Genomic DNA, 24,614 nt, shown 5'->3' with positions numbered 1-24,614 from the left:
GAAGACCAATTCACACCTGCTCAAAATGAAACGGGCACCCCCTCTCATCCATCTATTTGAACACCATTTACAATCACTTGCTTTTTAGCAGTGATAGTCCCAGAAACAGTTTCGGTCTCCTGAAATGCACAGACGAACACCACACTTGTTTCATTTGCTCTATTTCTTTTCCACTTGTGTTAACTGATGTTCCTGTTGTTTGAAGGCTGTACACATTTGTGTTTGTTGTCAGGGAGTCAATCATGTCTTCGGACACAAACCGGCGGAAGTACTGCAGTGGTGTGTGGAGTGAACTCACATCTTCAGTCAAAGGTGGACCAGAAAAGTCTGTATTAGGGCTGATGAAGGTCTTCTTCTGCCACTGATATCTTTCACTGGGTTTGGCGTGTTTGGCCGGTTGGGGGGGGGGCAGTGGGTCAGTGGGTTCACTGGGTTCACTGGGTGGATGGTTTTCTTTGGACTCCTCTCCACAGGCCTCTTCATCCGACTCTTCATCAGTTTCAGTAAAGTCGATGTCCACATCACTCTCTCCATTCATTACAATATCCAACACATCCCTTGCAGTGAAGCGAGGCTCTCTCCTTGCTTGTGGCATTCTGAAATGAAAATAAAGAAATACCATTAGTACATTAGTACTAGCACATCTCACTGCAGGTACATATTTCACAAGTCACACAATACTGTCTGGCCAACCTATTGTACTTTGCTTATCCTCACAAGTGGCATCAGTGATGATGGTACTTAGCACCATCAGTGATGAATGATGATGCTTAGCCTAACAAAGGGATTGGGGATGACTGTAAGTGGGCAATCCCAACACCCATCACATGAACAATGATGAGAGATTCTTAACTGGGCGACTCCCATATGAACAATTACCATACACTGATTGCTAACCACAAACATTACCAAAATGTTTTGCTAAAACATTATAGGCAATGACATGTTATAAGCTAATGATGCAGTATATTTGTCTTCGAGTACAATTGGTTACAATATACAAATTGGTATATATATATATATATATATATATATATATATATATATATATATATATATATATATATATATATATATATATATACACACACACACACACACACACACACACACACACACACACACACACACACACACCAATTTGTATGTTTTAACCAATTGTACTCGAAGACAAATATACTGCTTTAGCTTATAAGTTATAACATTTCATTGCCTATAATGTTTTAGCAAAACATTTTGGTAATGTTTGTGGTTATTTGTGGTATATATATAGTAATGCAATGTGGGGAAAATACACATAATTGTATAAATGTATTGTGAAAACTATAAGACTCCACTTAGCCAGGTGAACAGGTGGCATTGCTATTTGCTACCACTATGACCCAGAGTTGTAAAAAAACAACAAGTATAAAGCATGCTCTAATTTACATTTGGGGGATATCTTTCCCAATAATATCATATGTACATGTTCTAGACATTCTAATGATCACCAAAAAAATTATTGCAGACATTTTACTTACTTTTTTGTGAGAAATCCTGTCCAGTGAAAAAGAGATTGTTCTTCCTTCAAGGATTTTCAAGTTGTGACTTTTCCTGCCTCTGTGGGGGGTATTTATATGCAAATATCCCGGCCAATGACATTGCAAGACTAAACAATAGGATCCAATGATGATGTTTAGGTGAAAGAATAACAGGAAAACAAATGATTTATACCATGTTTTTGATAAAATACAAATGTTGTAATATTACAACTGCGGGTCTTGGAGGGTTAACCCATTAAGACCGGGAACGTATCAGTGTCATTTTGAGATTTATTTTGCTATTCAAAAATAGCAGATCTGCAAGCTCGTAACGTGGCACAGAGTGCCACGCTATGAGCTTGTAAATCTGCTATTTTTTGAAAAAAAAAATTTGTGCAAATCTTTGAATATGTATTTTTTTTTAGGCAACATTTTTTACTCAAATCTTTGCGTCTGGGGGTCCCTGGAACAAGTCCTTGGCATGAAAAGGTTTGAGAACCACTGATGTAATAACATACATTTAAAATAAAAAAAAGCTGTTATGATTTAGAAGACATTTGTAGAATCCCCAGAAGCAAACATTTTAGTTACAAATGTTTGCTTTGAAAACTAATTATCTGTATTCAAAGATTTGCAAAAAAATCCCCCAAAAAGACAGATCTACAAGCTCCTGAGCTTGTAGATCTGCTATTTTTGAACAGCAAAAGAAATAAAAAAATGACGTTCCCGGTCTTAATGGGTTAAAAATAACATTTTCATATTGTTCATAACTTATTCAGTGTCTGTGGAGACTTGATACATCTTCCCAAAATCTAGAAAGCTACAGTATGTGCTTTCCTACAGGGAGGATAGATAATGAATAGGGACCGTTTCAGAATATCGTTGCTGTCGGGTGGGACACGTTTTATGTCCAAACGTTCCTTTTTTGTTATTTTGTGTTTTCACACAAAAGTAGTGAAAACAGCAGATCTACAAGCTCACAACGCGTCGCGATGCGACGCTTTGTGAGCTTGTAGATCTGCTGTTTTCACTACTTTTGTGCTAAACTCTTGTATGCTGAAGTAGGGCATTAATGTACAAAAATGTTTAATAAAACACAAAATAGTTGAAATGCCTCTCTCCATGCTGAAGAAGAAAGTCTCTTAGAAACAGAGTAAAAGTATTTGGAGAAAAAGGAACATGACTATAAACTGAGACTGGAATAAAGCAAGTTGTGGGGAGTAGCTGCAAAACATTTCAAAACATTTCTCCATTTTATACCGTTGTTAATCATTATTTAGTTGTGGGGAGGGTCAAGAAAAATCTATTTATGTCACGGGAGGGTCACAGCCTTTTATTTCAGAGCACTCTAAAATCCTACTGTGACCCCTCATTCTAATTGATGAACACTAGTAACTAGGTGGAATCCAAAGAGTAAAAACTCAGAATGAAATTGTCGTATATTGGTCCATGATCAGACAAGAAAAACACTATTCCATAACTATTCCCTGAATGCAAGAAGAACAAGGATCCAGTTTGAAAGAGGGTTTGTCCATAGAAATGCTTTTATTTCCACAGACGTGACACCTGCATTGCCAATCCACAGAGTGTACCTGAATCACCAAAACATTGCACTTTATACAGACAGACATTTGACTTAGGACCTCCTCCCAGTCCTCCTTCTTGACCACTCACAAACAAGCTTTTAGAAACAAAAGGCTTCTTGGCCAGCCTTTTCTCAGTCATTTGACAATTTACTTAACCCTTATCTATAAAACTATACTTTTACACAAGCTCATATTATGAAATCTTTGTTTAACATCTTATTAGCTTCAAATTAAGTCCACACACATTATACATTCACAATTGCAAACAGCAGTTAGAAATACAATGAGTCAACAAAGACAACAGTTAGGGGAGGGCCGCTTCAATTGTAACATTTTTCACCTTTCAGTCTTTTACTCGGCGATCATTTTACCTAAATATTTTCAAGCAAAGAACCTACACATGTCTGCTATCATAAACCACTTAAAGTTTTTCAATTGATCAAACAGGTCGTGAGTTATTAAACCGAAAGTGGACGCTGTTCCGACGTTACATTTTAAGTGCTTACCAGACTAATTGTAACAGCCATAGTTACAAAAGTAACACTGCTAAAAAACGGCATTAAACAAATTGTTTTCAGCTTAAATCAATTATATTCATTTCAAGCAACTGTTTTACATTGTTTTCATACCAAGGATGTGATAAGATAATGTATCAAACGTAAGGAATTTATTAAATCTTACCGGGATAGCAGTTTGAGTAAATTCCATGGGAAAATCCATTGATTACACCTAAACAGATGGGTGTTCAAATCGGGTCGCTCTGTGCTCCACTGCTTTGGCTTTGTTTACAGAACAGAGCTAACGTGCATAGAGTAATAAAACGATGTAAACTGATGAAGAACAGATACATGCAGACAACCATGTGGATTTTAGCTCGACAACATTAAAGGAAATATTTGTAGACCAAAGATACTCAAGGTGATTTTTTTTACTAACTTTAAGATAAATCAGTTTTTCTGCGATAACTTTCTCTAGTCTGGATGAAAATACTTCCTACTTCCTGGGCACGTTCATTATAGCGCTGGTCACATACTGATGTGATGACGTTATGAGAAAATTTACCAATCAAGAGAAAACATGCTTGTTGCAACCATGACGCGTTACAAACATGGCGGCTCTCCCCTACTTTAAGACAGAATATTTTCCTTACCTGGCGTTTCTCTTTGTTAACCATACAAGTCATAGTTATCAAGACTTTAATCATTTTAACTACACACTGCAGACCTAAAACTGAAGAATAATAAAAGTGTATATATTTTACTGTTTACTCAGTCATCTTGACCTGGCTCCCATCACTACACATTTGCTGTCTGTAGCTGATCGGCCCAGGAAGGAACAATGATTACTCTGATTAGTTTAAACTAGACCATACCCGGTGAGGTGCGCAGGCAAAAGTAGTTGCAAACGTGGGGTTATTGCACGTCCTGTTGCGCGTCCCGTCCCGTAGGCCCCCCCCCTCCTCTCGCTTCGCAGTCACATGCACATGGTAATGGTCAATGGCTGTGCGCAATTTGAGATCAATAGCTCCAGGCACTGAGGAGAACCGGGCAGAAACATTTTTGGGCTCAGAGGTTTGGGCTCACAGGTTTGGGCTCCACAAACAGGTGACGTGCATCACCGTTCCAATGACCAAAACTCCACTTCGGGATTACTCACACCCGGCATGGCAGACCTGTGAGCAGTGTGCACTGGTGTACACTCTGTAATAGAATGAAAATGTAAAAAGATAGACCAAATCGCAGGAGATGAAGTTAGCAGTTTATTTGTATAAAAGGAAGGTAAGAATTAAATGGTGTGAAAGACAGTGGCAACGTCGTCAGGTCCACAGATTGTCATGGCAGGGCCCGCGGAATGGGAGAAAAGGAGAAGGCAGGAGTCAAGCACACAATGTGCAGTATATGTTATGTGTTATGTACTGTAATACAGCATATAATATTATGATATAATAATGTATTATTATATGTAATAATAATATAATATATAACATCATTAATACAATATTTATCATAGTATAAGATATAATATACATAATAATACATATTATTGTAATGTCTAATATTATGATATCTAACAGTTCATTGAAATAATAATTATGTAATTTATTTATATAAAATAACATATATGGAATATATATATAAATAGCCATATAATAGCCATATTCATATGTATATTATTTATATAGATTCACCGTCTTTCTCTCGTGTAATACTATATAACATGTATATAGGAATATATGTAAATATCCATATAATATCCATATTCATATGTATATTATTTATGTAGATCCACCGTCTCTCTCCCTGTCGTTTTTTCATAAACCTGGTTGCTTGTTTCTCGCGCACATTCTGGCAACACAGAAAGCAGTCGGTCGCGTCGCGAACCTCCCCCCCACGCGCACACACACACACACACACACACACACTCACAACACACACACACACACACACACACACACACACACACACACGCACACACACACGCACGCGCACACGCGCGCACACACACGCGCACACACACGCGCGCACACACACACACACACACACACACACACACACACACACACACACACACACACAGACACCGCACGCGAGCCTCGAGTCTCTCTCTCTCTGTTTCTCTTTCGCTCCCCGTGTCTCTGCCAGTGTTGCCATGTCCTGTTATTGTAAGCGACTTTCAGCGAGCAGGAACGGAGGAAAATGCCTGTCTTAGAGGCTTTGTTTAGACGCTGGTGTGGGTAAAAATGTTTTGTTTGGCACGAAAATGACGGACATATCAGCGTGAGTGTGGTGGGAATACGGACTTTGCCGCGGTGACTGCGACGACGTGTAAGTACTCTTCGACATTTTTGGCTAACGCTAAACGGTGCCTTCCCCACACGTTAATGTGTGGGGAATTTACACACACACGCGCGCGCGCGCGTAACTTTGGGGACACACACACGCGAGCGTAACTTTGGGGAAGCACGTTCTGTGAGTGCAACATTGTAATGCTTTGGGGCTGTAGATGCGACGCATGCGCAGTTTGATCTCCCAAAACACCACGTCCCAAGACACCACCACAGAGGTTCCCAAGACACCACCACAGAGGTTAGTCAAATTATAGGAGGATGAATACAAAAGCCTTGCCCTGATAATCAAGACAAGACAGAGGGTATCAATGCCTCTGAACCAAAGAACAAAAGGTTTATCAAAACGACTGTTGTGCCTCTCACCTCTTACCTGGACTCTACAATGGCCAGGAACTCTGAACTGATTGCATTACAGCTGAGCCCACACAAAGGTCTCTCCCAGTACTTGGTCAAAGGTCAAACTCAGTTCTAAATACAAACCTTCAAGTATTTTACCAATGAAATGGAATATCATGGAAATCCATGTTCTCATGTTTGAAATTATACTTTTAGTCCTGGATATACCATAAAATGAACACTGATTAATTTACTGTGCAGCTTGTTGTTAACAACGTTATCAAACAGTGTGATCAAAGTTTGTTTTGCTACAACATAAGCCGTTTTAAGATCCAAGGGAACAACTCAGAATTAATGGACAGACAGAATTAGAAAACTTGAAGATTTGAGTTTTAAACATTCAGAACATTCTTCTTCTAATCTAGGATGTTTAGCTTTGTGAGAAATAACTTAATCCTTTATCAACTCTCCCTTGCTAAACTAATTGTCATCACACACATTAATCTGCACAGCTACTGTATATGAGGATGTTTAATTAGGACATTCTGTCCAATGCTTACAGCTCCTACAATGTTACCACTTTAAGCCAAAGTATTTACCTTGAGTTTGAACTCAAAAACGCACCGGAGCGCACTTCTGAGCCATCTGAGCATCTATCTGCTGGGTAAAGCAGTAAAAGTAAAATAATTTCCCCTTCCCCACGGACCAAAAACTAGGAAATGATGTGGATCTGGGGATCCACATAGAAACAGCTCCAATATGGATCAGACATCTCCATCATCATTAACTTCCATGTAAGTTAACTATTTAATAAAAGCATAACACGCACGCACGCACGCACGCACGCACGCACGCACGCACGCACGCACGCACGCACGCACGCACGCACGCACGCACGCACACACACACACACACACACACACACACACACACACACACACACACAAATGCATTCATCCCATAGGTTGGGGGACTGTAACCATGACGACAGTCCCATCGGCCGAGCCGAATTCAGAATCTCTGTTGTTTACAGCGAAACGCAAATAATCATGTTAAATTGTGGCCAAGAGAAGAAGGGGCTTCCTCACGGTGTGCATAGGCTAATGATCAATGGCCATGTGCAAGTGCAGAGCGATGGCTTAAGCCACTGAAGAAAACCAAGGAGAACAGATAGACTGACAGACTGACATTCCTAAAAAGATAGGATAAGAGACAGTGGGGTCAACAGAGCCAGTTTTTATAATTGACCAAGTTTCATCTGCTGTGCAGCAACTTGACAGCCGGGATCTAAACCTCAACCACGCAAAGCACACCACTATAGCGTTCTACACTACAGCACAGTAGCCCCTTCATTTACCGTATTTAGAGCATAAAGAAGTCATGAGTCAATGAGTCAATGAGGCTGTCATGAATAGTTAATAACAGTACACATCTACGTATAGAGAAGGTAATGATGTACATTATGAAATATTTACACTTTACGCTTGTGTTGTAAAATGAATTTGCTTCACAGCTGAGGCTGACACACGCAACATGACTTGTTAAGGTGAAATATGCAGTATTCAGTACAAGCTTATGACAAGCCCGGTTGTAGCTATTCACCACATTGGATATTCTGTGTCTTTCTTTGTGTTCATCTCTGTGTCCTTTGGTAGACATATCTGAGCTGTATGGATATCAGAACAACCACACGTAACAAGTTATGTTTTTTGTTTTGTTTTGTTGAATATGACAAAATAAGTTGTTATCTACCAAGACCAAACATAACAAGTCGTTTTATCTTAAACAAAATAAGAACAAAATATTATCTAACAAATAAATAAATAAATAGACATACACACAGACATAAAGTCAGATATAGATGCGGAACGCAGCTTAAAAACAAGCGCATCCCCCCCCCCCCAAAGTACCGTAGGCTTTTCTCAAAATGTGCTGTATGGTGTCAAAGTGTCAGGCGTCAGCACATCGCTGTATACTGTAAGTGACAATACTGAGCACATAGACGCTAAACAGCAGTTATAATGTACTACATTCTACACTGAGTAAAATAGACAGTAAACAGCAGACATACTGTACTACTGCTCGCTATATCTCAAGTTCCATCAGTCACAAACTTATGAATGACAACAAATGTCCAGGCAGCAAAGGCAGTAAAGGCAGTAAAGGCAGTAAAGGCAGTAAAGGTAGTAAAGGCAGTAAAGGTAGTAAAGGCAGTAAAGGCAGTAAAGGTAGTAAAGGCAGTAAAGGCAGTAAAGGTAGTAAAGGCAGTAAAGGCAGTAAAGGCAGTAAAGGCAGTAAAGGCAGTAAAGGTAGTAAAGGCAGTAAAGGCAGTAAAGGTAGTAAAGGCAGTAAAGGTAGTAAAGGCAACTGTCAACATTCAGGGAAACACACAACACTAACTCAAAATCAGACGATCCGAACGGAACAAACTAATGTCGGTTGTTCTGGTGTAGTATGCACTGGGCTGAAATCAGAATCTGCTTTTTAACTACTTACACCTTGTATACTTAGTTTAACGGGGTCCCCCAGGGCTCTACACCAGGTCTGCTATTATTTCCCCCTACACCACATCTCTGAATATAGGGCATAGCAGTGGCGGCCATTTAGTGGTGCCACAGATATAAAACCCATACATTTTTCCCATAGAGATTTCTGAAAATATTTATATTAATTATTGTAAGACTGGAACCAAGTCACCCAGGCTCCTGGTGAATCATGACCATAAAACATTTGATTCTGTGTCCAAAAATATTTGAAAACCGCAAAAACAAGGGTATTTATTATACATAATTTAGTATATAATAATATAGTAATTAAATATTCAATGCAGTGATGCAGGAAAGAACGAGGGAAGGCCAGTGTGAGAATGAGGGAGACCATAGGGAAAGAGAGAGAAAAAGGAGGAGAGGAAAATACAGAAAAAGAAAAAAATATATAATTTCTCTGCCGTGAGGATCATCAATGCAGAATCTCAAGTGTGTGTTAAAGAGAAAGTAGGTTGTCATTGTATCCCATGGAGTGCGCTGTGTGTCTGTGCTGTATCAATCACTCTGCTTCCCCTTCAGTGTGAGGATGAATGTGAGAACATGGAAATAGCATCTGGCCTAAATCTCTGCAAAACAAGAACTGTTTACTCTTTGAACTTAAACGGAGAAAAGGGGCTTATGGCTCCATCTATGATGTGTCGCCAATTGGAAGAGTGTGTGTGTGTGTGTGTGTGTGTGCGTGTGTGTGTGTGTGTGTGCGTGTGCGTGCGTGCGTGCGTGCGTGCGTGCGTGCGTGCGTGCGTGCGTGCGTGCGTGCGTGCGTGCGTGCGTGCGTGCGTGCGTGCGTATAGCGTGCGTATAACTGGTAGTGTAAGTGTACATATATAGGAATACACAGCGTCAGTAAGCTACTACTGTCTACTGTCTTCCATATGAAAATAACAGCTTCTTATTGTGCATACTAAACCTCATGCTATACTGCAAAGGTGATGCTTTCACCTTCACAAACTGTTTGATGCCGTTTCAGGGGGTTGTTTAGAGTTTATAGTCAAAGTTATACTGGCACACTGTATTTTACGCAGGGAAATGAAAGGCATCCAGATAATCCAGAGATATCACGGCATCTTGTGTATTATTGTTGATTTCATAGCACAGCAGCAGCCAGATTCACCATCAGGTTTTGTGAGAGAAATAAGCAACCAGGTCTAGGAAAACAAGCCCAAAAAATGACTATAGCCTACGGCTATTTGAAAATGGACGATCTACAAGCTCACAACGCGTGGCGATGCGTTGTGAGCTTATGAATCTGCCAAAAAAAGAAAAGAAAAAAGAAGGTAAGTATTAGCACAAAATATTTTCAGATGGGGGTCTGCAGACAAATACATATTAATTTGGGGGTCCTTGCCATGAAAATGGTTTAAACAACACAAGCCCAATATGGCTCCATATGTGGGAAGGCCTGACACCACCTGACATCACCACCGTGATGTCAGGAGCCACCCTCAGGGTTATAAAACAAGCCGTCTGTCAGGGTTAATCTCATATCATCATCGACATTAGACCCAGTCCTAACCCTTCCAGAGTGAACAGCATAGACCCAACCAGGAATAACGCATCAGGCAATGCAGGGTAATCAGCGACGCTTGAGGAACATATTGACCCTACACAGAGTACCAGGACAACTGGCTGGCCGTACAAACCAGCTAGGCCTCTCAGTGGCTCTTGAGCCCGGTTCTAAGCAATCAGCCGATTATAAGTGTTTCAGAGAGAGAGAGAGAGAGAGAGAGAGAGAGAGAGAGAGAGAGAGAGAGAGAGAGAGAGAGAGAGAGAGAGAGAGAGAAAAGGAATAGATTGAAGAGAAAGAGAGAGAGAGAGAGAGAAACTGAATAGATTGAAGAGAAAGAGAGAGAGAGACTTGGAAAAGGAATAGATTGAAGAGAGAGAGAGACATGGAAACGGAATAGATTGAAGAGAGAGAGAGCGAGAGAGACATGGATACGGAATAGATTGAAGAGAGAGAGAGAGACATGGAAACATAATAGACTGAAGAGAGAGAGAGATGGAAGCAGAACGGATTGAATGGACATCTCAACCTATTGCCATTAACAGGAATCGAACCCTCAATCTTCGGATTGACAGGCTGCAACACTACCTATAGTGCTATAGCTTTGTACAGATTGAGGTTGTCTGTTGAAGATAAAAGTGAACCAGTGAAAGCAGCTGACCTACAAGCTCAGAAATACGTTGCTATCTGAAAAGTTGTGAGATTGTAGATCGGAGAGAGAGACATGGAAACGGAATAGATTGAAGAGATAAGGGTTAAGAGTCTTGCTCAGGGACAAATTTCATTTGCTGGCCTGACCTGGAATCGTACCTGTGGCAACTAGGGCCTCTGGCTCCCTAGGCTGGCTCACTAACCACTCAGCTATGGCCGCCCCTCAAAAGAGAGAGAGAGAGAGAGAGAGAGAGAGACATGGAAACGGAATAGATTGAAGAGGGAGACATGGAAACGGCATAGATTGAAGAGAGAGAGAGAGAGAGAGAGAGAGAGAGACATGGAAACAGAATAGATTGACGAGAGAGAGAGACATGGAAACATAATAGATTGAAGAGAGAGAGAGAGATGGAAGCAGAATGGATTGATTGGACATCTCAACCTATTGCCATTAACAGGAATCGAACCCTCAACCTTCGGATTGACAGGCTGCAACACTACCTATAGTGCTATAGCTTTGTCCAGGCTGAGGTTGTCTGTTGAAGATAAAAGTGAACCAGTGAAAGCAGTCGATCTACAAGCTCAGAAACACGTTGCTATCTGAAAGGTTTTGAGATTGTAGATCGGCTATTTTCAGAATGAAGTATGTCATACATTGCAAAAACATACCTTCTCAGATAAGCATTTCATGTTATCTTTATCAATTGCATGTATTCATTAATACAGTCTTGTTGTTTGCAATGTACTTTAAATGAAGTCTCCACCAAGGGAGGCTTGAACTGGCAACCTTGCTGTTGTGAAACATTCACTTAAGCGGGAAGCCATTGGACCAACAGACCTGATCCAGTGAAAACGGAGGTCAAACAGATGATACCATTTCACGCAAATAAATGAAAAATCCTGGGTTTAAGCGTTTTTCAAACTGCTCAAAATTGCGGACAATCTAAGGGCGGAGAGAGAGACATGGAAAAGGAATAGATTGAAGAGAGAGAGACATGGAAACATAATAGATTGAAGAGAGAGAAAGATGGAAGCAGAATGGATTGATTGGACGTCTCAACCTATTGCCATTAACAGGAATCGATCCCTCAACCTTCGGATTGACAGGCTGCAACACTACCTATAGTGCTATAGCTTTGTCTAGGCTGAGGTTGTCTGTTGAAGATAAAATTGAACCAGTGAAAGCAGCCGATCTACAAGCTCAGAAACACGTTGCTATCTGAAAAGTTTTGAGATTGTAGATCGGCTATTTTCAGAATGAAGTATGTCATACATTGCAAAAACATACCTTCTCAGATAAGCATTTAATGTTATCTTTATCAATTGCATATGTATTCATTAATACAGTCTTGTTGTTTGTCTGTGTGATCTGCTCAAAATTGCGGACAATCTAAGGGCGGAGAGAGAGACATGGAAACGGAATAGATTGAAGAGAGAGAGACATGGAAACAATAGATTGAAGAGAGAGAAAGATGGAAGCAGAATGGATTGATTGGACGTGTCAACCTATTGCCATTAACAGGAATCGCACCCTCAACCCTTGGATTGACAGGCTGCAACACTACCTATAGTGCTATAGCTTTGACCAGGCTGAGGTTGTCTGTTGAAGATAAAACTGAACCAGTGAAAGCAGCCGATCTACAAGCTCAGAAACACGTTGCTATCTGAAAAGTTTTGAGATTGTAGATCGGCTATTTTCAGAATGAAGCATTTCATACATTGCAAAAACAGACCTTCTCAGATAAGCATTTCATGTTATCTTTATCAATTGCATATGTATTCATTAATACAGTCTTGTTGTTTGCAATGCACTTTAAATGAAGTCTCCACCAAGTGAGGCTTGAACCGGCAACCTTGATGTTGAGAAACATTCACTTAAGCGGGAAGCCATTGGACCAACAGACCTGATACAGTGAAAACGGAGGTCAGACAGATGATACCATTTCACGCAAATAACTGAAAAATCCTGGGTTTAAGTGTTTTTCAAACTGCTCAAAATTGCGGACAATCTAAGGGCGGAGAGAGAGACATGGAAACGGAATAGATTGAAGAGAGAGAGACATGGAAACAATAGATTGAAGAGAGAGAAGGATGGAAGCAAAATGGATTGATTGGACGTGTCAATCTATTGCCATTAACAGGAATCGAACCCTCGACCTTCGGATTGACGGGCTGCAACATTACCTATAGTGCTATAGCTTTGTCCAGGCTGAGGTTGTCTGTTGAAGATAAAAGTGAACCAGTGAAAGCAGCCGATCTACAAGCTCAGAAACACGTTGCTATCTGAAAAGTGTTGAGATTGTAGATCGGCTATTTTCAGAATGAAGTATGTCATACATTGCAAAAACATACCCTCTCAAATAAGTATTTCAGGTTATGTTTAACAATTGCACATGTATTAATTGACACAATCATGTTGTGTGCAATGCAACTTTAATGAAGTCTGCATCAAGTGAGGCTTGAACTGGCAACCTTCAGGTTGTGAGGCACACGTTTTAAGGGAGAAGCCATTGGACCAACAGACAAGAACATGTGAAAAAGGAGATCACACAGATGATACAGTTTCACGCAAATAGCTGAAAAATCCTGGGTTTAAGTGTTTTTCAAACTGCTCAAAATTGCGGACAATCTAAGGGGGGAGCTTACTGGTCAACGTGATACATGTGTTCCTCATGAGTCAAGGCACATGTGTAAGCAGGTTTAATGGCTGTCGGCCAAACGAGGCATGACTTTTGCCTGTTTAAAGTTTGCACTTTCAAAAAATCGCTATAGCGCCCCCCTTTGACCAATTGGAGTAAGATTGGTTTCAGTAATATTTGGAATGACCCTCAACATTAACGCAAAGTTTCAAAGAAATGTGAGTCTGCATGTATGTGTTAGGGGCAGATGAATAATTGTCATAAAACTGCAATATTCATTGGCTCATTAAAGCTTAATTTTTTCACTTATGGAAAATCTTTTGTATCAGTTTGTCGGCATAGGTCCAAAGTTCATGTGTAAAACGTTTCGTGCAGATTACTCAAAAATCCCAGTTTTAACTGTTTTTCATATAATTCAAAATGGTGGGAGATCTAAAGGTCAGAGGTCAAAAGTCAGAGGGTTAAAGTTGTTCATCATGAGTAGACGCATGTGTGTATTGAAGTTTTATGGCTGTAGGTCAAACAGGGCATGAGTTGTACCTGTTCAAAGTTGGCATTTTCAATTGAGTGCTATAGCGCCACCTTTTGACGAAAGATTGTGAGATTTATTTCTTGATAGTTTTTCATGACCATCTACCATATGGCCGAGTTTCGTAAAAAGCGACAGCACGGTTCACCCAGAACTGCGAAAAGTGGCAGAAGAAACAGAATACAGGGAATAATAAAACAGGTCCAGAGCTGAGCTCTGGCCCCGTAATAAGCAAACATGGCAACACTGTTCACCATGTAGTTCACACATGGGCAACATACGGCCCGGGGGCCAGAACTGGACTATGAATTATTTCAATCCCGTATACGCAACGTCCTCAAATGAAAACAAAACAACCCGCCAAACAAATCTACATTATTAAAGTTAATTTAACTTGATTCCAATTAGGGAGACCGTTGTTCTGTGGGGGGGAATTCAGTTTCAGTTTCACCCATGCTGATGGCTGCTCAGATGGTTATGGTGCTCGGGGTGGTGGGTACTTTTACTTTTGGTACTTTAAGTATATTTTAATGACAATACTTGACAATACCCCTGCTCTAAATTAACCAAACATGTTATGCTGCGAACCAAAACTTAGCGTCGAAGTGGGTTATCATCAGTTCCAATTTGGCTATGTTTTACTTTAATTGCCCCATTTCTCAACACAGAAATATTGCATGAATGATATTAAAGTTCACATGCAAAACAAAAGACCCTGATTGCACCCATGATAATACATATATTGATGTTATTGTAAAACCTGTCTCTGGAAAATAACAACAAAGCCACACTAAAATAAAATATAGTTCATCCTAGTCCACCGAAACAGAGAGGCTCTGCTCACACCGTAAAAAACTCAATATTAATTTATCCATTTGTGACTCAGAGAATATAAAAAATGTAATCAAATGGGCCCGTTATATTTGTATTCTCTCAAAGTATAATGAACACAGAGTTTGCTGAGATTTTACTGTGCAGCCTAATTCAAGGGCATCCATAGCTGAGTGGATAGAATTCACCTAAGATTGGGAGGACAGCTAGTGCTCAATCCTTGGCAGAGTCATCCCAGAGACTATAAAAACAATGCCTCCCTGCTTGGCACTCAGCAGCAAGGGATGTTTTGTGGAGGGGGATTCTGGTGCCATCCCGGGCACTTCCGGGAATTGGCGTTCTAAAACCCTAGATGTAAAAGGGCTCCGCAAAAAAACTGTAAAAACGACAGAGGCGTGTCGTCTAAAGTGGACTTGAGCCACGAGAGGCACCGTTCGCCGTGCCGAACTTTACGAAGTCCGCTTCAGCCGACTCAGCGCTGTTCGAGTTAATGTCCCGATAGGGACAGAATCGTAACTCATATCCCCCCTAGTCAACATGTGCCGTTTCAGCCCCCCCTTCCAGTCAAACGTTTGACTTCTTGGGACATCCATAACAAGAAGTCATCCGTTCCGTCTGCCGTCTTGGGAGTGAGAATGCGTTGGACATACTAGTGTCACAGGAGAAACAGGACATAAGCTCTTGACCTACAGTATGGGCCACATGACTCGGGAACCGTTTTAGAGTGTCTGGTCAATCGGATGTTACCCGGTTCGAGCCCCAGCTTGCCCAGTGTACGTGTCAAAGTGTCCCTGAGCAAGACCTCTGACACAGGGTTCTTCAACGTTTTTCTGTCCAAGGAACCCATAGATGGGAGAGACATGAAGCAGGGACCCCCCGACTACATATTGTATAAAACAGTGTTGTAGATTAAACTTTTTTTTATGAAACCATAGATTGTGTTGGATTCATGTTAATGTATATTTTCAGACCTTTAACCACTTAAACCCTCAATACTTAGAAAACTTGCCTCTTTTACCCCTACACCAAACCTCTTTGCCGTAAATACCCGATCTACAAGCTCTGTGAACTTGTAGATCTGCTATTTTCAGCTAATGTTCCCCTCAGAAAAGGAATTTGAGGGTTCAAGTGGTTAATGTAAAAAAAATAAGTTCCTATCACATAAACATTTGGTGGCCCCCCTGTAGTCACTCTGAGGACCCCCTAGGGGTCCCGGACCCCCTGTTGAAAACCCCTGCTCTAACAGCTCCCTCGTCCCCCACGCACTCATCAAAAAGCCATCTGAGCAGCCATCAACCGAGCAAAGCTGTAAAAAGCTTTCCCCAACAGTCCCCCCCCCAGAGACCAGAAAATACCCTTTCCTTACTTTTCTCTTGCTTTGTCTCAATTGCCATTATTCCATCACTCCTCTCCCTCCCTCTCTCTCTTTTCATTTGGTCTCTGGGGTGTGCTGCTCGCTCTACCCCGCTCTCCCATCTCTCCCAGTGGACAGAGAGAGAGGATCCAGATGGGAGAAGGACTATGAATTGTGAGTGCAGCTTGTAAAGTTTTAGAGGCCAGAATACAATGGTGACTGTGGGACAGATAATGATCAGTACTGCGTAGAGTAAAGCCAAGCATCAGCACTATCACAACAGCAAACAGCTTGTATAAAAGCCCTGACCTTCATTGTGCTTTGCTTTCTGATTGCTATAATTCAATTAAACGATAATCATCGCTTTAATGCAGACGAAGTAGCATTCGCTAAAACTTTGTTTGGTTCCTTAGGCTATGAAATTGATTTGTCGCTGAGGGCGAATGGAGAAAGGGATTGTTTACTGGTCCATTGGGGAGGGGTTGCTTTTCTCCATTCACCCAGCCTATATGGCTGCTCAGATGGCTCAGATGAGCGCACAGGGGGAGCAGTTAGGGGTTCGATCCGATCCAGATTCAGCTTTATCGTCACATCACAGGTTTACAGGTGTAAAGAAGTGGGTCAATTATTATATATATATATATTTTAATTATTATTCATTTTGTCATGCAAGCTCCATCACTTGTAGTTTCAAGGGAAGGGAGGAAGGAAAGAGACCCCTTTTTTCAGCCCAAGGACCCCTTAGCTGAGAGAGAGAGATGCAGCAGGGACCCCCACTACATATTGTATAAAATAGCGTTGCAGATTACTTTTTGATAGATTTCATAGATAACTCCATAGTAGAGATGCGCGGATGGCGGTTTTAGCCGCGGTTGCCGCAGTTAACCGCAGTTTGGGTGGATTTGGGTCAATCAAATATAATTATTAATTAATATCGGATAAACCGCGGGTGAAATATTGCGGTAAATAAATTAATGACATCTAATATATCTATCCATAAAATAGCTAAATCTCTGCGTGCTTGTGTCTGTGTGAGTGTGTAGAGCAGCCTCTGTGCGATGCGATCACAAAATGCATTGATTTAGCCTATGGAATGTCGGTGCGTCTTTTTTCTTTTTTTTTAACCGGTGCTGCTGTGCTGCGCTGAAGAGCAGTGCGCTCTGTATGTTGGATGCCGCACAGTTGGATGCCGCACCGACATTCCATAGGCTAAATCAATGCATTTTGTGATCGCATCGCACAACTAATACTAAAACTAACAGGGAATACCAGAAAATAATAATATTTTGACATACGGGAAAAACGGTTGGTGCGGATGCGGATATTAAAATTGGATAATATGATTATTGCGGTTGGATAACGTATGGATAATTAATTTGTACCGCGGATTCGGATGACCATGAGAGGCCATCCGCGCATCTCTACTCCATAGACTTGTTTGGCAGCACTGTTATCAGTGTATGTTGGATTCATGTTAATGTGTATTTTCAGACATTTAACCACTAACCATTAATACTTAGTAGACTTGACCTTTGGCTCTGTACTTTCGTCTACACCAAACCTCTTTGTCGAGAATAGCAGATCTACAAGCTCACAACGCCTCGCAGCACAAGGCGTTGTGAGTAGATCTGCAATTTTTGTGTGGTCGCCAAAATAAATCCCTCAAGTTTGAGAAGCCATGTGATAGAGAGAAACGTTTTGTCGCGTCTCTCTGTCTCTCTCTGTTTCTCTCCCTCCCTCTTTCTCTCTCTCCATCTCCACACACACACACACACACACACACACACACACACACACACACACACACACACACACACACACACACACACACACACACACACACACACATACATTGCTCCTTCGTGTCATGTCTCTGTGTCTCTGTTTCTCTCCGTCCCTCTCTCTCTCTCTCTTCATGTCCCTGGCAACACTGGCGTGTACGCTTGTTTCTGTCTGTCTCTCTGTCCCTCTCTCTCCCCCTCCCCCCTCTCTCTCTGTCGCTTTCCTACTCCGTCTCTCTGTCTCTGTCTGTCTCGGCTGGTCGCGGCTCTGACAGCGCTGTGCTGTGTGCACTGCAGTGAGTAAAAGGGGGAGGGGCTACTGGCAGCTGATTTGCAAGGCAACAGCGCGTTGACGCGCAAGGCGTTGTTAGCTTGTAGATCTGTTGTCCAACAGACGGTGACGATTTTTACGTTGCACTACCTGCGGAAGTGATTTGCATAAGTATTGGGTCATAATGCGTTTCATATTCATTGTACATTGTGCAAGTACAGTAACGGTATGGGGAGCAGCTGGTGTTACAGGCAGAATATTGAGGAAGTTTTGTGGAAAGTGTGGAGTTAGTTGGGCCATGTGTCTGCTTTGAGACTGTCCCCATACACTCATGTACACTCCATGAGTGTGCTGGTCAATTAATGTGGCAAGATAACTGAATGTTACACCAATCATTTGCTTTGTTTGACACCTTGCCTGTCAAATCAAATGTATGCATAGATATTAAAGTATAGATATAGGTCATAAGGGTGGTCACAGCTGCCTACTTTACTGGAGTGACCCTTCTGATGTTTACGGTCATGGAAACCATAACACACACATAATAAATGGTGCATTTATATTAGCCTGGTTCCAGACGAATGTGCCATTGCAAAAAAAATGGCCCGTGGCAGATTAGGTCTGGCCCCTTTCAATAGAGATTTTATTTCTCTCCCTCCGAAGTTGTGAGGGACCAATCAGAGCCCAGTATGCAAATATGGGGTGGGTTTATCACCAGAGGCATTTTTTTATTTGCCCCTCGGAAATGCAGGTTCCACACAGAGATTCCAGACTAATATCTACGCAGTGATATTAGTCTGGCCATGCCAGGCTACATTTATATAGCGTTTTTATCCAAAGTGCTTTACATAGATTGTGCATTACATTCACCCATTCACTCACACATTCATACACCGATGGAGGAGGAAACCATGCAAGGCACCAACCTGCTCATCGGGAGCAATTAGGGGTTCAGTGTCTTGCTCAAGGACACTTCGACACTAACTCTGGGGGAGCCCGGGAGCCCGTCCGGCCACTCTACCCCTGAGCCACTGCCGCCCTTCATATGTAAGGATCAAACACATGATATGAATTGATGACTTTATCTTCCATGTTTAGATGGAAGCACAGCGGTGCGGTACAGTAACAGCCACTTCAAAGGATCTGTATTTTAACCCATTAAAACCGGGAAAGCATCTGTGTCATTTTAGATGTTACCTATTATAGGCTATATAGCAACATAAGTTTTCCAGAAAACTCTTACGATTTAGAACAATGGTTTAGAACAGAGGCTCTCAAAAATAGCAGATCTACAAGCTCACAGCACGCCACTTTGTGACACGCTGCGATCGTGTTTTTGAAAAATCTTTGAATAAGTTGGATCTCTTCTGGGGGTCCCTGGCACAAAACATTTTCAGATGGGGGTCCGCGGCCAAATACATATAATTTTGGGGGTCTTTGGCACGAGAAAGTTCTGAACTACAAGGCATTTGTAGAATCGGCCTTAGGTCTTAATAAAGTGTTAGTTAGTTAGTTTCCAACTAACTCCTAACACTAACCCTGATTCCTAACGCTTAACTCCTAACCATAACCCTACCTCCTAACCCCACACATGGCCTTAATCATCTGTATAATTAAAGTGACTCCATGGGAACATGTGTTCATTAAGCATCCATTTTTAAACATCAAACGTGTGAACTCAATCTTTTTAGCTCCAACAGAAGGGACAGGAAAAGCTGAGGTGACATTTGGGTGTCAATTTACACACACACACACACACACACACACACACACACACACACACACACACACACACACACACACACACACACACACACACACACACACACACACACACACACGCAGAAACTATTTCGGTTTATGTCTTCTATCATCATTGTGGATGTTGTACCTGTCCCGTGGTCGGTGTGCTCCTAGGATGTGTGTGTGTGTGTGTGTGTGTGTGTGTGTGTGTGTGTGTGTGTGTGTGTGTGTGTGTGTGTGTGCGTGTGCGCGTGCGTGCGTGCGAGCGTGTTGTGCGTGCGTGTGTGTGTTGTGGTACCTGTGGTTGTGTCAGAGTACTCCTGGGTCGTGTGGTGTTTCTGATGAACCCATTCTCCGTTGCACTTGAAGAAGATCTGGAGGGCGGGGCGGGCCTGACAGTGCAGCCGGATGGGGTTGCTCTTGATGATGTAAGCATCGTTCGGCTCCAACAGGAAGTGAGGTAACGTTCCAGACTGACCAATGACATGATGCAATGACTCAACCCGGGAACCTGAAGACACACAGAGACATGACATACTGTTGATTAGTGGTGGAAAGTAACTACAGTGGTAGTACCTTGACAATGTCAGGGGTGGTACCCCTCTGGTGCCCCTGTGGTACCACCTATTTTTGTGGTACCACTTTTTTCTATGTGGTGCCACTAGATGGCGGTAGAGAGCAACTAATGGCGGTAGAGACACACAGGCATGTTGTGTCTATTTGAGACAGGGCTGCTTTCAGTCAACAGATAGAAGCTGCAATTGAAGCTGAACTTGTTGAGAAGTGAAACAAATAATTGTATGGGTTATATTATCAAGATGTATTTTGGTAAATTGCAAAACAACTTATGTCATAAAGGTTATAGCCTACACAATAAAGTCCTCATTATTAGTGGCATTTTGACACTCCTAAATGAACACTGAGGATTTTACTATGTACACTGAGGCCTATACGGTAGGCTATCATATGATACACAGGCTAACAGTCTTTGTTTTTCATGGAGATCCTCATCTTGTAAAGTTCTGCAGATGGTTGATAAGAAATCTTTCTCTATCTGGTGTTTGGGTCAGGATATGGCCTAATAATCATGTATAGGTTGTGAAGACTCCAGCCACGTCTGTCTTCTCAGAATTGCAATGGATTTCATTGAAATGAAAGGACTCGGGAAAGAGGAGAGATGCTAAGCAGAATATATACCTAATATAGTTATACAAATGAACGCTCTTATGTGGAGTTATCCGACCTATATCCAACGTAAACTCCATATATGGAGATAGCTTACATCAGTAAGATGTCACGAGCATCCAGCCAAGCACTATATAAATGGTGAACTCAATATTTCCGTGTCCAAGAGAAGAATTATTCAACTTAGTAACTAAGTAATTCACTCTTTGACTATCTCTAATTCTCAAGACGGTCTTGAGGATGGTCATGGCTCCGCCACTGGCTCGCCCTCGAACTAGCTGGTTCCGGCCACCAGACAAAAGAAGGGCCTTTTGTCTAATAGTCATAGGGATGTTGGCCGCCGCCGCGGTTATCCTAATCCACCGTTCTTTGAATTGGAAGAATGAGGACCCGGCTCCAGCTCCGACAGTCCCCAAGAATGAGGACCCGGCTCCAGCTCCGACAGTCCCCTTGGCCCTGACGTGTCAGAGAGAAACTCCGGAATATCTTCGCTACGACAAACCGAGCGCCCTGACTGGACGCACCGACGTTGTCGCGATGACGCCCTGGTTAGCTCCGATCGTATGGGAATCCACATTCGAACCTGTGTTGTTGGATGGCATCTACAAACCCTGCAACATCACCGTGGCAGTTACAGTTTTTTCCGTTGGTGAATACATACAATTCCTCAAGGATTTCCTGGAAACCGCAGAGAGGTACTTCTTCGTGGGATTTAAAGTCCATTATTACGTCTTCACGGATAGGCCAGAGCAAGTCCCCTCCGTTAAGATGGCTGCAGGACGGGAGTTGTTTGTCAAGCCAGCGCCAAACTCAAAACGCTGGGAGGAGATAACAGCCGGCAGGTCAAAAATAATTGCCAATTTTATCGAAACGGAGCTGCGCGATGGCGCCGACTACATCTTCTGTTTTGACGTCGATTCGAAGTTCCATGACCGCTGGGGATCTGAAACTCTAGGTAAGCTGGTCGCCGTGTTACACTTTAATCACTTCACCCAAGAGCGCAGCCAGTTCATCTACGAACGCAGACCGGAGTCTAAAGCCTTCATGTCCGCCGACGAGGGCGACTTCTACTACGGCGGGGGCGTGTTCGGAGGGGAGCCGGCGTCCATCCATCACATGCTGTCGACGTGCAGCGATAACTTTGAGCTGGACGCCCAGCGGGGCATCGAGGCAGCGTGGCAGGATGAGTCTCATCTGAACGCCTACCTTTGGCGCCACAAACCCACCAAGATTCTGTCTCCAGAGTATCAGTGGCATGACTTCCACGCCAGAAAGCCAGAGATCAAAATAATCAGATTCTCTGGAATCATTAAGGACTACCGTAAGGTACAGCCAGGATGGACCGGCGGCGCGGATTATTAGGAAGAGAGTCATCAGCAGGTCATCAGCAGGTCATCAGCAAGTAAGATCTACAACATCACGAAGAAACTCAGCGGCAAGTACACCAGCCAGTCAACCCCTGTCAGAGACAAGGATGGCACCATCCTCAGGACAGAGCACGAACAGGCCCCAAGATGGGTACAACATTTCAGCGAAGTACTCAACTGTCCAGAGCCAGAGGTACGTCCAGGATGGACCGGCGGCCCGATGTAGGAAGAGAGTCATCAGCAGGGCCGGCGCGTCCATACTAGAGCTGGGATACCCGACCGAAACTGTCGGGTACCGACGGGCCGTGCATGGGTCGGATGCATTTGCATAATTGGTGGTCGGAATTCAATTCGGATCGGTCATATTGTTGATATATAGAAAATAAAGTGTAAAAATACGGTCCGTCTGGGCGAAACGCCAAAGAAAGAGGCTCACCCGTGTCTGTTCTACTTCCTGGTTTACGTGACAACGCACAGTGCGTTGTCACGTAGCTTACTATGACACCGTGCTCGGCTTGTGTGTCTCTCTGCGTCTCTGCGTCTCTGCGTCTCTGTGTGCACTGCCTGTGCACTGCCTGTGTGCAGCCAAGTAAATGTCCAATTTAGACGTACCATACATCAAATGAAAGGTCTTTGAAAACTGAACACACCTGTCAAGGTTGCGTTTAAGCCCGCCCCTTCCCCCGGAAGCCACGCCCCGGAGAAGCCTCCTAAAAACTCCCCATTGAAACCCCATGTTAAATGAAAAGTGCCCGAATCGCTCCGAAACTTTTTCTACCCCCCCTAAGTGGGGGTCTACGAACAAGTACTTCGGGCTCGGATTTTGGCTCAAAAACATTCAAAGTTTTTTTTTTTGTGAATTTGTATTTTTCTAAGATGCTCCTTTTAACGCAGATTTTTTTTGTATTTTTTTATTGGTTACTTTTTTTTTTATACGTTTTTTTTCATTTTTTGTTTCATTTTTGGCGTTCGCTTCCCGCGTTCGCGCGTCTTACTTGTAATTAATGGTCGGGCTCGATTCGGGTCGGACACAAAGCTGTCGGTAACGGGTCGTATTCGGGCTGAAAAAATCAGCCCGATCCCAGCTCTAGTCCATACAGGCGACCTAGGTGACCGCCTAGAGGCTAGAGCGGCAGTTTGGAGAGGCGGAAAAAAGTGTTGGCAAAAAAACAACAACATATTGTTGAACAGTTAATGCAAGTCATTAATGCAAAAAATAAAAATAACAATCACTTTGAAATGCAATCACCCTTCCCCTGTTGCTAATAATGTACTGTAGGGTTCATGGACTCACATGCGCCACATCGTGGCCGATCAGCCACACTACACCTAAAAAAAGGTGTCAAATGTGGCTAACCACTGTAAGTGCTAACCACTGTAAGTACATTTACTCAAGTACTGTACTAATGTACAATTTGGGGTATTTTTACATTCTTCAGTATTTACACATTTCTATATTTTTTTCTACATCTCAAAGACCCTACAACAGATGTGAGCTTTTAGAATGGTTTTTAATTGAGTGCCAGATCTTTTTTAAAACAGGGTAAAGCCAGTGCCAGCGTTTTTTACCGTGTATTGGCGATATTTTTAGAGCTGCAGAAGCCACAACGAGGACCCGGATGTAAACAAAGGGTGTCCGGGCGATGGCCAAGGGTCCCGTCTAACGACTGGAACAATAACATTTCAACCACGATTCGCCATTGCAGAGAATATGGCTTGCTTTGACTGTAAAAAGATATGGAGATATGGACCTTTTTCCCATCATTGGGGCGGATGCATGTCCGTTTTTTGGGGACGACGTCACATCCGTCCATTCCCTTTTAAAGGGTCCTAGGATAATTCCTAAGTTGCGTTAGAGCGCCCTCTTGTGAAAAAAATAAAAATAAAAACATAATATTACGGTGTATTTGCAAAAACGTAATA

At 42.4% G+C, this 24,614-nt stretch overlaps 2 protein-coding genes across 2 annotated transcripts in view; one reads left to right on the top strand and one right to left on the bottom strand.

Moving 5' to 3' along the window:
* Positions 1-21,150, bottom strand: part of LOC308102191 (netrin receptor UNC5D-like) — a gene marked incomplete at both ends in the record, with an annotated part of 85,831 nt that extends 64,681 nt beyond the window's left edge. The window contains 2 exons of the mRNA XM_080451793.1: positions 20,438-20,650; positions 21,123-21,150. Of these exons, the coding sequence (XP_080307919.1) occupies positions 20,438-20,650; positions 21,123-21,150 (241 nt within the window). The remainder of the gene's footprint in view (positions 1-20,437; positions 20,651-21,122) is intronic.
* Positions 21,151-21,654: 504 nt separating this feature from the next.
* Positions 21,655-22,686, top strand: LOC308102190 (globoside alpha-1,3-N-acetylgalactosaminyltransferase 1-like; the record flags this gene model as incomplete). The annotated part of the gene is made up of 1 exon (XM_080451792.1): positions 21,655-22,686. The coding sequence occupies one exon, from the start codon at positions 21,655-21,657 to the stop codon at positions 22,684-22,686; it is 1,032 nt and encodes a 343-aa protein (XP_080307918.1).
* Between the last annotated feature and the right edge of the window lie 1,928 nt (positions 22,687-24,614).

This window comes from Gymnoscopelus braueri, assembly GCF_963280865.1.
Source record: "Gymnoscopelus braueri genome assembly, chromosome: 15".
In the NCBI taxonomy this organism is placed as follows: domain Eukaryota; kingdom Metazoa; phylum Chordata; class Actinopteri; order Myctophiformes; family Myctophidae; genus Gymnoscopelus; species Gymnoscopelus braueri.
The sequence above is the reverse complement of the archived record's forward strand: the minus strand, read 5'-3'. Positions and strand labels throughout refer to the sequence as shown.